Source organism: Chlamydotis macqueenii, chromosome 3, assembly GCF_036417535.1.
Source record: "Chlamydotis macqueenii isolate bChlMac1 chromosome 3, bChlMac1.mat, whole genome shotgun sequence".
Lineage (NCBI taxonomy): Eukaryota > Metazoa > Chordata > Aves > Otidiformes > Otididae > Chlamydotis > Chlamydotis macqueenii.
The window spans coordinates 125,441,022-125,457,760 of record NC_141558.1 but is presented as its reverse complement, the minus strand read 5'-3'; the positions used below and the strand labels follow the sequence as shown (position 1 = coordinate 125,457,760).

The window sequence follows — 16,739 nt, the reverse complement described above, 5'->3', positions numbered from 1 at the left end:
CTGAGAAAGGTAAAGAAAAAAAAAATAATATTTTAGAGGCTCAGTCCAGATGATACATTTCCCAGAAAACTCAAGTGGTCTTTTTCAAGGAGATGTACATACACATTTCTTAATTTCAGACACATTTATTTTACAAATAATACTCTCACCCCCAGTGACTTTGTACTCTTCTATTGTAATAATAAATGAATCAGATGTTTTCCCTCATTACCAACACATAGACTCAAAGTATAAAGAAAACCAGCCAAAATTTGAGTGGATTGTTCTTGAGAAAAAAAATCAGCACATGTACGCTCCTAAGATACACTGGTGGTAAACTGCTTGAATGGGGAAACAAAAAAAATTGAGAAGAAATACTAACCTAACTCAGAATATTTTTCCACCATAAATAAAGGACAAACTATACAAGATCACATTCAGAGTAAAAAAATTTAAAATGTACTAAAGAATACCCCCTAATTAAAAAAAAAAACCAACATTCTGTTGGTGGCAATGGTTTTGCCACTTTATTTTAAACAATAGCTTTACAAAACCTACTTCTTGCTGAAGTCTCTTTAGTTCAGCTTCCATCTGTTCAAGTTCTTGTTTACAGTCAAGCAACTGCTCAGTCTTTTCCTCGCTTAAAAGAGAAAACAAAACACAATTAAATATAACTGTAAAATTTCATAATTATCATCTTGTTTGAGAACAAAATACTGAGATTTCCCTTACTTAATCCAGAATTTCATGGACATCAGAGTGCAAGACTTAAGTAATCTTTTAAATACGGTCAAATTTCTTTGTATTTCTTTAAATTATTCACTAAGATTTCCTACTTATGCAGGGCAGAAAACATTAGGGTATAATAAAGGATTTGTGTGTGTGTGTGTGTGTGATAAGGGATTTTTTTTTTGTTAAAAAACCCAGACAATACACATGGATGTCTACCAGGAGATTCACATCCAAAAGTAAACTTAGAACAATTTCAAAATAGACATTCAAAAGTTCCAAATATTTTCCAGGAGAGCCAGACAATGACCACCATCCTGTCACAGATAACGTAAAGCCAATTTTAAAAGCTCTTTTACACTTTTGTAATTTTTCTTTTTCTTACAGAGAAGAATTAAGGTCTTCAGGTGCTTCTACTCATTAGAAAAAGATATTGCTTAATACCCTTACTAACTTTATGAAATGCATAATGAATTTTAATGTTATGGAAACAATGCAGCATCTGCTTTAGTCTATTCAGAAATTTGTAGCAAAAACAATTTTACATAGATTCCTACAATTCTTACAGGACCCATTCTTAACTTATTTCTCAACACTCAAAAACTAAGTTCATTAAAAAATGAGTAAGTGCAAGAGAAATGTTTAATTCTCCCAAAGACACAGAATATCTACCATTCAGAATACAATTGCACTTCAAAACAAACAGTATTCACAGTTGAAAAAACCTGCCATATCCAAAATTGCATACCCTTAAAATATATATTGCATATTCAAACATGGTACTGTATATTATCTAATATTTTTTTGTCCCTGCTTCTTGCAGGGGGGTTGGACTAGATGACCTTTGAAGGTCCCTTCCAACCCTAACCATTCTATGATTCTATGAATACAAGTATGAAACAAAACAGAAGAAGAAAAGGGGAAATAAGAGAAATTAAGAGGCTGAAATGTATAATACAATCTAAAAGTAATCATGCTAACAAAAATTGTATTTGTTTTAAACAAAACTAGAACAGCTATTTTTAAAAAATGAGCCAGTCTCACAATGAATGATCTTTTTGCAACCATACATCGTTGATAGCCTACAAATATACAAGGGTTCATCTACGTATAGCTCACTGCAACATCACTGTCCAAGGCAGGTATCAAAGCTTTTCCCCCACATGGGTTTTCAGAAACCATACAGAAATACAAATGTATTCTGTATGACGTTAGATTACTGTAACTTTTCTATTAACATTCATATTCCTGTATTATTCCTCTAATAGAAACACACAGGACTTATACAGAAAATTAGACGTGCTATTTCCAATTCTGGAGTTTCTATATTAGAAGCCTCAAATCGTTGTTTTGCATCCCAACAGTTGGTACATGGTGCTGCAAAGAAAAATAATCTTTACAGATCTTTTGTACTAAACTATATTAGCTGCAGTGCATGCTAAACCAGATATGAATGTTCATTGCCAAAACCAGATTATAAATAAATATTAAAGCTGAATATTTTCAACTCTGGAATTTATCTATTTTTAAATTTATCAAGTACATGCAGCACTTAATACCAAATGCTACAGACAGAAGTTAATTTACCAAAGTCTAGTATTTTAAATACACTGCTGCGCGTAAAGGAAATTTATTTACGAATTGAATTCAAGTAGAGTGCAAAATGTGAAATGTTCTGAGCCATCACTGTTGCCCTAATTGCATGCTTCAGCTACAGACTAGAGAGGATTGTACTAAATTATACGGAACATACCAGTGTTCACTGTTTAGGCTATCTATTAACTGTCAATCAAACTAATAACAGCAATTTTTTCACTAATTTTCTTGGTGCAGCTGTTTATAGAATATCCTGGGCGGGCTCATTTCAGTAGACACATAATAATACAGACAGCAGAAAAAAAGAGCCCTATCTTTTTGTCCTCTATTCTTCATGAAGACCAAGATGTAGTGGGGGAAGGGGATTCTCTGAGTAAATTAACCAGATACTTAATCCAGCCAGCTAGAGATGATCTGATCAACAGACTCTAAGAGCAGACCAGCGAGCTGATAATTGTGACTTACGCTGCCTTCAACTTTTAATTTAATTTTACCTGCCTCCTCTCACCAAGAGATACGCTGGATTAAAAATTTTTATTTATACTGTTTCTATATAGTTACGATATACATTTAATCTCTTCAGACGTAATAGTTGTATTTTAAGTTCAAACTGCACATACTTCACTCCGCTGAAACAACATTACACGTTGCTATAGGGAGAAACAGATTCTCACTGGCTTATTATTGGTTTTCTCCTTAAATAGCTCTTCACTACTGCTCAGATTTGTTTCTAGACATGAAGACAAAGTACCCACTGATACTTACTGAATCAGTTTTCTTCATAAAATAGAAGGGATAAAAAAGGTTTTCATTAGAAAATGAAAAACAAACAAAGATCTTTGTTATAATGGGACTGATTTTTCACACTACTCGGATGAGGTGAAGGAAGGGAATATGGCCTAAGGTGTCAGCACCAGGGGAGAAGAGAGCACTCCCTTGACTGGATGCAAGTTGGCACCGTAAGAAATCATAATTGACCCAAGCTATAAAATTTACTCATTTTACAAATTAATTATTCCTTAGACATAAATAACCACCCTCTGCCAGTAAACTCAAACTCTGCTTCACTGCATCCAGGTTTGCTGTGGGTCAAGAGATTTAATGGAGTTTGGTTGCATAATTATCTTTCTTCCTTTTATTCTTCTCAGTGGAGTGGTATGGCAGACGAAAGTGGAACAGTACTAAAGGGCATGGGCAAACAAGTGTTGTGCAGACAAGGAATCTTCTACACAGAAAGAAGCAAGAGAAGGGGAAGAGGAAATTATTCTAATGGTAATTTTTCTTCCTATTTGCAACAAATTAAAATGTTTCATAAACTATGAATGAACCACAGATGACTATTTCTCACTATATTTCCAACAAAAACCAGGTAACGTAATCAAGCTGCTGATAAGGAATCACCACAGCACTACCTCCTTTCAAAAAGGACGTTTTTGCCATTAATTCTTGAATGGTAGGACACAGTTCTTGCTTCCAGTCCCTACTGGCCTACCCCATGATACTTCTCCTGACCATGTCACCCCATAACTGCCCCAACTGCAAAGCTATTCTCTTAGAAACATACAGAAATACAGATATATATAGTCAGACATTCATTAATGATAACGAACAACAGAGAAAGCACAAAGAACTTGCCTCTGAAATAAAAATATGGACACAATATGTAAAAGAAAAAGGCAATGCTGCATTAGATTAACTGTATTTTCAAAAGATAAACTACGTAGAGCAAAGAGCCCATTCCTGTATTGTAACATGCTCAAGAGATTGCTCATAGCTAGTTTTCCAGAAAGTTCAGAGTACAAAAGATACAGAATTACCACAGCACTAGTTCACTGATCTCACTATGTTTATGGTTAAAACATCAATGGAATGGATAATACAAATCCAGACAAATACAAATGAAAAGTTGTATTTGTCACACCGGTCCACAAACGTGTTTATGTACTAAAAATACACTTCCTGGCATATTAAGCATTAAGCATTTGAAAATGTCACTTAATGTTTGAAAGAATGAAGAATTTGTCTACAGAATGCTACTACTGCGCAAAATCAACAGGATTTAAAAACCCTGCAACTCTCAACACACTTCTGTAATCTACGTGTACTCACAGCTCTTGCCTAAGCCTTCTGATCTTTGCTTTGGCATCTGCTAGCTCTACTGACAGGTGCTGCCTGCTTTCAGTGCGTTTCATGCCAGGAGATCCACAAGGTGATTGTGCTGCCGATGCGTGAGGTAGAAAACGGAGACAGTCTCGTTCTTCCGAGAGTTCTATGATAGTCTAAGAATAAATATATATAGGAAAAAGTAAACAACTGCATTCAGAGAGCCATTTATATGTCAGAAACTAATATAATTTACTGCCTTCATAAAGACTAAAATGAAGCAAGAATAATGGAAAAATTTTGCCATATAATAAGCTAGAAGCCCTACATACACCTCTGTACCCAAAGCAAATAGTCACAGCTATTTAACAGTACCACTCAGCTATTCTTAAACTACTCAAATTTAGACTTTTAAGTACACACGATTATCAGTGCTTTGAATGGATTGGGTAATGAAATGGCATGAATTTCCAGAACATGAGGATAAATATAAATCTCTAAAGAAACTGGTGCTCTTCAGTGAGCAGTGCCATCCTTGCCAACTGAACAGAGCATCAGACCTACAGGAATATTCCTATTTCATCATATAAATAACGGTGTTATCCTAATATGAAGATATCTTGTATTTTGAAGTTACCTTTCCTTTGTGTTGCAAAAAAGCATTACCACACATTAATTCCCCTCATAGTTAAGTTTCTGTTTTACTCTCATCAAGGCTGTGAACTGGATAGACAGTTGCTTACTGTCCTGGAATATTTGGAATTATTTCAACGTTAACATACCCACACTCCACTGAGGAGCAAACCTGGGACCACCAAGATGACTCATAACTTGCAATTTTTATTAAATACATTTCTGTTTCTTGATTCTCACACAGTACAATGATTGTGCCTTGCAATAAGCTTGCAAAACCTCCTCTGCTAGTATGGATTCTGCTCTAGTTCACTCAAACCTGTACCATAGGACAACAGTAATATAACGGGCATCTTTCAGTGTCTGGCTTGCAAACTGATGGGTTACTGATTCCTGGAAACTTCAGTTGATACAGCTTTGGATTTTCTGTTTTCAACTACAGATGAAAGTTTTTTCAGACTCTAGTTACTGCTCTTGGGCAGTAAGGAGTCCTTCCTTAAACATGCTAACAGAACATACATTAATTAGTTATAAAAATGGTAAGTTGTATCATTTCCAAAAACTATTTCTTGTCTGTCTCTTAAGCAACAAACCACATCCATACCTCTGAATGCTCATCTCTTTCATCTATAAGTCTTTTTAAATGTAACGTCATATTTTTCAAGAGAGGTTCAACATATTCTTGTGTCAATACAATGACATCCATCCACTGCAGATCAAACACATTTTCCTGATTATGAGTTACCTACACAGAATGAAACGGAAGAGAAAAAACATCCTCTTTAAATTATAACAGTAAAAAGGAAGCATAAGATAATAAAGCTAAAATGCTATGGCTTAAATTCTCTAGATAAAGTATGAAAAACCATTTAAAACAGATTAAATGGTATGTTATGGAATAGTTTCTTATGTAAGTGAAAGTAGCACCTTGTACTTCTGGCAAAACAGAAAGCAAGAGGTGACTGACATAATATAGAATAGCTATCACTTATATGGGATTTGAATTTTATTTTATATATAAATTTCCATATGAAAATTTCACTGAAGTAAGTTTCCTGTAATTGCAATACATTATTGGAGTAACATACTTGTTCTCTGTTTTTAACAATGTAATCCAAAAGAGCTTGATCATGAAATCACTTTGTGACTCAATAAAAAATAAAGGCATTTTTTGCTTACTAAAAACAACAGATATATAGATATAGATCATGATTTGATTTATTTGCTTTTGAACAAATGCAATGAATCTTCTTACAATATTTCATGTGCAAAAAAGTTAAAAGCACAAAAATAACAATATACCTCTTGAATATGGGCTGCAACAGCAGCTCTTGTGTCAAAATCCAGACCTTGGATCCTTTCAATAAATTCTTCTTTCTTCTGACACTAAAAATAGATATATCTATTTTATATACATACATATACATAAAAAAGTATTTTCATTCTTCCTTTGTATTTTTAAGAGCTAAAAATTATAAATCTAATATTGCCATGATCACACTGCCAAATTATTATCCAACAATTTTACTGATCAAATGTAAGAGCTGCACAGTTGTAGCCATTTTAACTGGAAGAATATCCAGATTTTCAAGGAATGCAATAGTAGTACTAGAGGAAGGAAGGCCAAAATTATACAGCACCTCAGTATTAAAATAGAAAGAAGAGAGACTGGTAATACTTAAAGCATTCCACACAGATGTAAACATAATTAAACTTACCTGAACCGCACACCCAAGTAAAAGCAGGAGGAGTTTTTTTATTTCTTCTGTACCTGGCTCTAAGGAAAAAACAAGAACAAAAAAATGGTAAGTGTAAAATGGAAATTTTACACTTAGTCTTCCCCTACTCCTCAGAAAACACCAGGTTTTCATATAATTTATGTTAACTTAGTTTAGAAAACAGAAAGATGAAGAAAACCCCATCTTTTCAGCTTTCAACTTAGTCCTTTTTGCCATTCACTTGCCAGCTGTCAGTGTTAACAAACAGCTTAACATCCATAATAGTTTCAAATAAAAACAACGTCATTTCAGCCCTTCGTAAAGCAAAACTTAACAGTGATGTTTCCAAAAGCACTTTGGAGAACTACAATCAAGTTTTTAACTGTAATCTCAAGTATCTCAAGATATTTACAGAACTGCTTAAATTATTTGCCACCCCTAAGCTGCAAGAGTCAGGTGACAAGTTCATTTAAATAATTTTATAATTAGTTATTCATCTGTATGCCAAAAATAACAAAACGTGCACCCAAGTGTGGCTTTAAGCATCTTAATCTCCTAAAGAAGTCTAAGTTAAAGCACTCTGTTTAGAGATTTGTAAAGATGTTTCTTACTTTTTACATTCAAAAGTTCCTCATCCTGCTCCTAAATATATGCTGTATCTAGAATATAAATGCCATAAAGCCAACTCTTTAGGGACGGCAAAATAGCTTCGGCTAGTTGGAATCAAATTCTATATGATCATAGACTGTTTTACTTTACTGAAACAGGAAACACTATCCATTGGGCTAGCTAGCGATAAAAGGGTCCCTATAGCATCCTTTCTACAAAATACTCTGGAGTTCAGCCAATAGTTTATTTCATTGCTAACTAACCAGAGCAAAGCTATGCTGTCAAACACAACAGTGCTGGATCTGGCTACAAATCTGACCTTTATTCTGTAAAACTGTACTCTGGAATACAGCTGGTGTAACTACTGCCATCACCGACAGATTCACTCTCAGTCCAAACAGCAAACACCACAGTGAATGCCTACATGACCTAAGGTGTGCACAGTCATTCTTGGACCTGGCCCAAGTTACTCAAGTCCCCTTTTTTAAAGAACTTGAAGTTAGTAATCACAGATGATCCCCAATGATCACGAGATTATTCTAAACATCGAAAAGAAAATTCAATCAGAAGCTTCCTGAGTTTGCAATCTTCTACGTTGGGCAACTAAGTTTAGTTTGGATGAGCCCCCACATAAGAACGATGTAACCATTCACTTACAAGCACTTGAAAAATTGTTCTTTGATTTGATCCACTAGAGTATTTTGTAAGAAAAGCAAATGTAAAATCCTTCTCAAAAAGTTAAAGATATGAAGTAATCTTGATCAAAAGAGGAAACCAAAAAGAAATTAGGAAAAAATCTAAAAGGATACAGAACCCTTAATGATTCCGACTAGCTTTCAGCAAAGAGCCAAGCCTGCTGCCACAGAGCAGAGATGAGAGCGACAGTGCAATCCACCTTCCTCATGGCATTGGGAGGTCTCTGTCCATTATAATATTAGGGTGGGGAGTCTTTTTTTTCCCCAACATTGGTTCAATCTGCTTCTTTTAGAGGGAGATATGTATAATCCCAATGCACATGCAATATTTAATTTTTTCAAAAGAGGTTTGTCAAGTAGATATGCTACAAAGAACATGAACTCAAATGGGAGATCTTTAATCATTTATACAGACTTGTATCCCAAAGACTCGAGCTGTAAAGTCTTTTACATAGAAACAGAAACCATCAATGAACACATTTCATCAGAAGCACGCTACTCCAGCTAAAGAAGGGGAATTCCATCTGGCCACCTGTCTTAATCAATAAAGGATAACCAGAATATTGTAACAGTAGGAATCCATCCCAACATTGTATATCCTACATTAATTCATCTCAATAAATTAATCACACTTTTTTTTTTAAGCAATCCCTGAACTCCTCTTTGGACACTCATTTGCACACTGCTTCAGCATCTCTTGACCAGCTTTTAAAAGCCCACCTATATATTGTTTTCATGAGTCTTCCCCACATTCCCTGAAGGAACAAGGCAAAATACTGAGCAACCTCAGCTTCCCACTGCTACCACCCCGCCGGTATGATTTTCTTCCCTTTTCCGCATCACCAATACAGAAACAGATCATTCTCTTCTACACCCTCCAACTTGCTGCTTGAACTTTGTCCCTACCCTACCCCACCCTTTGATCTTCCCTGCACTCACCCTTATCCCTGACTTTCATATCCTCTGTAGTTTTCCATCCTCCCTTGGCTTGCTCCTTCAGAAATATGAACTGGTTTTAATCTTTCCTCTTCCCCCATGAAAGAACATTTGCCTTATCATTATCTCCTTTTTCCTTTTCCTCTGTAATTTAACTTAACATTTACAATCACAGCCTGTACCTCTTCTCCTCCAGTTTTCTCCTCAAACTGGCTTCCTGCCAATTAGCTCAACTGAAATGTTTCTTGATAAAGTCTCTGATGACCTCTTTTTTTACCAAAGCTCAAATCCAGCATTCTATCTGCACTCTCCTTGATTAGCCAACCACCTCTGCTACAGTCAAACACGTTTCTCTTCCTGAAATCTTATCTGCCCTTGTCTTCTGCAATTTGTCATCTTCTGGTATTCCTCTACTAATCATTCCTTAAGTGCAAAGTAGTGCAAAGGGAGAAAACCTGAGAAACATTCTCATGTAAAACCACAGCAACAGCCTACGCTTTAGCAGACCAAACCATAATCACTATCAGAGAATCAACTTCTACTACGGGTGCTTGCCTTGATGCAATCAGATTTACCTAGCAAGTTTCTCAAAAGGTCAGCAAGGTTTGATTTTGCTACACTTGCCCACCAAAGAAAAAAAGCTTAAAAATCCCTATAGGGATGAGGTCCTCTTCAAGTTGACACAGCAAAAGCAGTTGTAACTTTCAAAAGGAAAATGTTCTGGATGGAACCCAAAAGAACAGATCTATCTTCTGATTCAGATCAAACTCCATGATGAACTCAGGCAGGAATCTGAAACATCTTAAAGAATACTGCTGCACAAAGCAAAATTTTTTAACATGTGAGCTATGCTACACGGAAGTTTATCTTTTCTGACAAATCCAACAACGTTCACACAGGAGAGCAATGCATGCACCATCAGAGGTTCCACTTGCCAAACCACAAAAGCTACATCGACCTAGCTGAGGTCCCAAAAGAGGAAAAAGCTTTCTTATTAATGACTCAAGCATCGGCTTTTATGTATACAACTGAACACTAAATTATCTTTGTGGGGTTTTGTAGTGCATTTTTAACAAAATTTCATCTTATACTACACAACATCGTTAAGATATATTTTGTCCCAGTATCTTAAAGAGCATAAAAAACATCACTGCAAAAACAATACTATGACCTGCTTTTCTTAATCTGTTTTTTTCACTAAATCTGGTATCTAGGCAAATCCATGGAGTCTTTCAAAAACCTTAAGGAAGTCCGGAATCAAAATATAAAAGCACGATGGATTCTATTATTTTGGAAAAGAAGAGACCACATTCACACTTCTTGGTGCATACAATAGATTACAGCATCTATACATAGAAGAACTTAAAAGGCTGTGACCTCAGAAGCAAAAGCAGCAATATTCAAAAGCAGAAAATAAAAATAAAAAAAAATTAAATCAAGATACCTACATAAATGGGATATATGCAGATGGGATATGGAAAGTATCAATGTTATGAACCCTGGAATTGAAAAGTGAGGTAACACAGATGGTTCTTCTTGCTTATGAGAAAAATCTTGTCTCACATACATGGAAGCATGGCATAGAAGACATCTTAAATGAATAAAAAAAAGCCAGGGGAAGCTGCACAGCCTGCTAGAGCAGTTCCTAACCTCTCTGCTGAGGTGCTAGAACATCAGAAGTAGAACACCTGGGACACATTAGACCCAAGTAAATAAATTCTGCCCAATCCATAGTGGCTTCATGCAGGCCAGGTGTGTCTGCTCCGTGCTTCTGGAATTGAGAGCATGGTGCAGAGATTCCCAAGTGGCTGTGGATAGTCAGCTGGGTCCACACAGGCTAATTTTCTTGGTCTGAAAATTGCAACTCTCAGAGCTGGAAGCAGAGAAGGTGGGAGCATGGAGAAGACAGTGTCAGTTCAGGGGAGAAAGCAAGAAGGTAATTGCAATATTTTTCAGGTAATGATGCAAGAGAAGCAGGAGAGTTTTGGGGAAGGAAAAATAAGGATTAGGAGCTAGACCAAGTGAGATCACTGAACTGCCAATTTTCTCAGGGGTGGTTTAGGTGAAGGAAGTTGAAAGTGTAGTGGCTGGGAATACAGGCATCTTATACTTTGTCATATCAGTGGCTCACTAGTTGCTGGGAAATGCACTTCATTTCAGTATAAATCCTACCGACAGCCAGTGCTGAGGTTTGGACAGAGCACATTTTTGTAAAGTGTGGATCTTTGGTGTGAACAAAGACAATGTTACTCATGATTATTAAACCACTTATTAGCTAGAATTATTTACACAATCTTCTCTTGAAAGGCTCAATCCTGTATGAATTATATTTCCAGTGAAATAATACAAATCACTACTCTGATGCAAATTTTTGTCTTAGTTAACAACAAACTTACCAGAAAAAGGATTTTTTCCTATTATTAGTACATTTGGCAAAGACATCATAATCAACTGCTGCAAATTCTCCTGTAAAAGTTAAGTAAAACATTATTTAAGTCGTATGTATTGAACGAAAGCAAACATCAAATACTAACTACCACTAAAGACAAATTAGTATTACCTAAGCGGTGTAAATTTTTCCAAGTCTTAATACAGATATGTTCAACACTTAATTATTTGGACTCCTATTAAAAAAAACCTTACAAGTATGAATTGCTTCTACAAAAGTCTTGTTTTGCAAGATCACTTCAACAAATGAGCTGGCTTATGGATCTTAAGCCAGCTAGATCCTGTGTCTCAGAATGCAGCAAAACTCCTTTAAATTATCAGTGTTCACGTTTCTCTCACTAGCTCATTGCTAGGTGTTTACTTCATTTGCTCTAAGTTGCATTTATACTACAAAAGACCAATTTCCTCTATGTCATGTTCATAGTCTTGGTGGCCCTGCCAAAACACGGACATGAAAAATACAGGTTTTTTGCTGTAGTTATGCTGGGACAATCCCAAATATAAAGGCACAAAATCCTATTTGCATGATCAGGTGGAGTTTTAGTTTGGTAAGTCCCACACACTCAAGCAGCAGCTTTGCCTATCCACGCTACAGATTGCATCAATGGGTAGTTTCTGCCAGCCAGTAATGGCCATAATCAGGTCAAATCCTCAGTCTAGACAGAGCCTAATTCTTCTGAAGCAGAATAGTGTTCCTCCTGTTCCCAGATGTTTATTCACAGCAGATGCCATCCTATTGGCTGCTCTGGAGCCATGCTTTTTGTTTTTGCAGAGTGACAAGCTCATGAATACATAAAATGTTCATACTCAAAAGCAACGTATTCCAGAACCATCACTGCTTTACATCCCAGCGGCACATACTAGGTGTCATATTGTAAGCTAAAAACATAATATATGAAAAATCAACTCATTTTATGTCTGTACATCTTTCAAGCTGTATTTGAAAGTTATCACCAGTTAATATAGGACATAAAAAAAAACCTGATTACATTAATACTAGACAAAAAATATGTACTCTCATGCACATGTCTAAGACAAATTATATAGAGGAAGAAAATAGCTCTGACTTACTCAAATACCAATTTCAACCAACCATGACTGTGGTACTTCTGAGATCTTAATAAAGACAATTTTCAAATTTAAAAAATGATATGAAGTGCACCACAGGAAGTTTTTAATCAATAAAGAACAGATAAAATATAAGGAATTCAAGGAGTACTTATAGCTGCTACAAAAGAAAATCACATTCTTTAAGAAGTGAGGTCTTGGTGCCTTTTTTGTTGTTTTTTTTTTTTTTTGTAATAGCTCAAAAAATTCCATGATGCTATTATAAAGCTTTTCTTACTGAGAAGCAGAGTACAAGTAGGTACAACCAAAAAATGTGTCCTCTATGAACTAATGACACTATCACCTCTTTTCTTACAACACCTCTAGCTTGCTTCAAAGATGTCTACCACCTTTTCTGTCACAAGGTGTTAACTTCATCAGTAAGCTCGGTGCAACTGCTCTCAATTTGTGTTTACTTTTGAAATGACTGCTTCTATTAAAAACCTGAAATTAGAACCTGTGTCTCACTAAGCTCACATAGTTCTTTTAACTGTTGTTTAACCTGCAAAAATAAACTAAGCCTGTTTATAAAATCCTGCCCTGCTTGTACAAACTTTTAGAGTTTATTAGCATTTATTTTATTAAAGACTCACACATCATCTGTCAAATGAGGCTGACAGAGCACCCATAGGAGTCATGGAAGCTCATTGTATTAAATCTCCCAAGCCCACCAAAACTTATAGGGGGATCAGTTCTCCTGAATCAGCTGCTGAGAACAATTCTATACTCTCACACTGCCAGGAAATGCATAGGCTCAAAAGACTGGTTTGGGACCTAGTAAGAGTTTGGTGATGCTGTAAGGAAGTAAAGCAGCTTCACTGGAAAAAGAGAACACAACTGTAGCTACGGGGAAGAACAAAGATGAGGCAGGAACCAAAAAACTTGTACGACCTAACAAAACATTTAAAGTACGGGGGTTTTTGACAAGTACATATACCACACTGATGCAATTATTTGCTAAACTGAGAGAATGTTTTCCACAGATGTTATAACAACACATGGAGTAAACTAGCACAGACAAGCTCACAATAAAAAGTTTCAAGAGTTAGGGTAACGTAATGCTAAAATTAAAAATCTCCATGTCCACTAATACCTTATTCCTACTGTAATGCTCCAGACATTCATTCCTCTCGTACCTCAACACAGCGATTATTTGCCATGTTCCATCACTCTCAGATCTCAGGCATCCTGTTCAGAACATACACCAAGCATGATGCCTGGACAGACAGCCACCCGAAGCACTCGGGTGCGAGGGCTCACAGCTCTGCCAAGGCAACCCCAGGCCGCGAGAGGCCTCTCCGATTGAACCCAAGGCATCCGTCAAGCATTGGCTTTCCTGTCTTGGGTAGTTTCACAGGTGACAGCAACTAAACTGTCCCCCTTCTTGAAACCAAGTTTGCTATGCTGCCTTGCTCACCCACACATAGGCTACAGGAGAACACCAGCTGCCAGCCTAGGTTGCAGAGGAAACAAAGACTACAGGCCACACTTTAACACTTCCCTCCAAACCTAATAAACTATCACAACACCTAAAGCTCCCTGCACGCATTTGGGCATATCTGAGTGAACATCAACACATGTAAAAAGCAATTTTAAATTTGAACAAGCGTTCCAGTTTGGCTACTGAATGCCTTTACTCCTACTACAGTGTTTCTAAGTTCCGTCACTTGCACTATCTGAAGTAGCTGACATCTCACAAGACTAGACGCCCGAGAGACTGAGTAGGGAAAGGCAGAAAAAGTGTATGCAGTTCTCTACAGCTTACACTTACACAGGGCAAACCTGAACTATTAAAGGCATGGTGACTGATTTTAACATTTATTGAATAAGAATACTTATTTATTTTTAAAAAGTTATAAATACATTATTTGTAACACAAAGGTTTGGAGCAACATTCACAGTCCTGAATCATTCAAAGATAAGACACCTAAACGCAAACAATTCTGCCTGCTGCTGCTGCACTGGGACAAGCTGACAGTGTAAGGCCAAAGGAGGACAGGGAATGTGTTCAAATAAAGACCAATCCTGTCAGTGTTTGTGCCTTCTGTTGCACCAGTTGTGAAACACTGATGCCTAGTTGAAAATGACTACCATCAGGAAATGGAAAAGCATATGGCTCTTTGCAGGCAGCACTTCTACCCAAACGCGGTAGCTGCCAAGAAAAGAACGATGTGAAGTATGCATACGCACAAAGCACTAGCTAGAAAGATGTACAGTGGCTGACCACTGCTGTAAGTGACAGCTGGGAATTTTCACTGTACTTTGGAGGTTCTGAAAACATGTACTATGTGTGTACACAAGAGAAAAAGCACACGTCAGTACAGGAACTGCCACAACGCACTGCGAGCGGCAGAGCAAAGATTTCCTCCTAGATCTGGACTCTCCTGGCAGAAAGGCGCAGGGAAGGGTGGAAGTGCACTAAAAGACACACTATAAGAGACACTGCTGGTATCTGCAGCGTCCTACTATGGTGCGTCCATGTGTACACCATTCTGTCTAGGCGTTGTATCTAGAAGGCGTAGTACCAGCTCTTACCTATCTCACAAAACACACAAAAATTCAATGGCTATTTTACAGTTTTAAATTAGCTCATCACTGCATTTACTATGAATTCCCATTTGATTGTTATCATCTCACTGATTTTTTCCTACTGAAAATCAAATTAAGTCTAAATCCAATAAATTTTATCACATTTTTCTTACAAAGATTCCACTGACAAGCCTAGATGCACATGTAAGTTTCTCTCATAGGCCCAAAACTTGCTTCAATTCGGAAAATACCAACCCATACTGCTAATGTGCTACATGAGTAATCAAAGGTGCAGAATATCTATTATATAAACAGATCATCATTCACATACAAGTGTCTCCAGACTCTATTATAGCTGTAAATTAAGCATGATTAAAAATTTGACCAGCTTTATAAACAACCATCCATACAAGTATCTCAAAATATTAATCTTATTTTTGTTACCCTTAAAGGTATAACTATAAAAGTTAACTTGGAAACAATTGTAGACAAAACGTAATAGAAGAAACAATTACTGACCTGATAGTAAGTTTTTATTTGTTTCACCAAAATAGACAGATTTTGAATCCTTAATGAAGCATCATTGTTTACTTTTTTGTTTATCCTCTGATTAGCAGACTTCGGATTACTAAAAAAAAAAATAAAAAAAGCAGCATAAATTAAGCACACTGAAGATTAATCTTTAAAGTTCTCTATACAAAACAAATGGTACAGTTAATGTGCCAGGGTAACAACTTCTTGTCTTGGTTACCACGCCTTTTTTTCCCCTCCAATTAGGAGTTGTGGAAGTGACTGCCAAAGGCAGAAAGACATAACTCGAAACATCTGTCTCCGATAGGGCTCGTCAGATTAGCACCCTTTCTGGCTAATAACGCAGTATGTAATTGGGAGCACCCATCACAATTACCAGACAAAGAATATAAGAAGAAAGTTTTTGTGGCTCTGCAGTTCTCCAGAAGCAGCCTCACCGCCAACGGAATACAGAAAGCAGAGCACAGCTATAACGTAAATATTCCAGCACACACTGCAGACATCAGAAATCATTCTCGCTGATGCAGACAATTACGACTCACAGAATTCAGTCTGGCTACATTAACGGATGTCTATATCCTGAAAAACTATACAATGCTATTTTACCATCGTGAGGCACAAAAACAGAATGTAAGTTTTATCTTTTAGAACAATGAGGAATATGAAATTAATCATGCTAATACACACTAGATTATTTTAAATTTATTTACAGATGACTGAAATCTGTCAACAAAGGGATTATTGATGGGAGTGTTTGTCATGTACTCTCACATACTACCAGATTTTTCTCTGGTTTGTCCTGGCTTCAGAGAGGGAAACAATCCCTTTTTCCTTCAGTGTAGAAAGAATCTGAGGAAATGCAGATGAGTCACCTTTTTTCAATACCTCATAACATACCAAATTATTAACCACACACAAGACACTGACAACCATTCATTGTGATTTTTCAAGGAAAACAATGCAGACTCAATGCAACTCCCCCACGATACCCTGTAAAAAGCTTAGAGAATTCGTAAGGGATGGCCAACGTCGAGTTTCTTAACTTTTACAAAGATACTTGACGCAGTTGCACAGTGCAACTTCTGATATTTAATGATATTATTTTACTGTTTAATGATATTACTGT

At 36.5% G+C, this 16,739-nt stretch overlaps 1 protein-coding gene across 1 annotated transcript in view; it reads right to left on the bottom strand.

Annotated features, from left to right (window-relative positions):
- The window catches only part of CCDC88A (coiled-coil and HOOK domain protein 88A), a 72,207-nt gene that overhangs the window by 36,848 nt on the left and 18,620 nt on the right, over positions 1–16,739 (bottom strand). The window contains exons 4-10 of the mRNA XM_086744132.1: positions 15,602–15,710; positions 11,395–11,464; positions 6,759–6,817; positions 6,343–6,426; positions 5,645–5,785; positions 4,414–4,583; positions 538–619 (exon numbers count right to left, since the gene is read on the bottom strand). Of these exons, the coding sequence (XP_086600258.1) occupies positions 538–619; positions 4,414–4,583; positions 5,645–5,785; positions 6,343–6,426; positions 6,759–6,817; positions 11,395–11,464; positions 15,602–15,710 (715 nt within the window). The remainder of the gene's footprint in view (positions 1–537; positions 620–4,413; positions 4,584–5,644; positions 5,786–6,342; positions 6,427–6,758; positions 6,818–11,394; positions 11,465–15,601; positions 15,711–16,739) is intronic.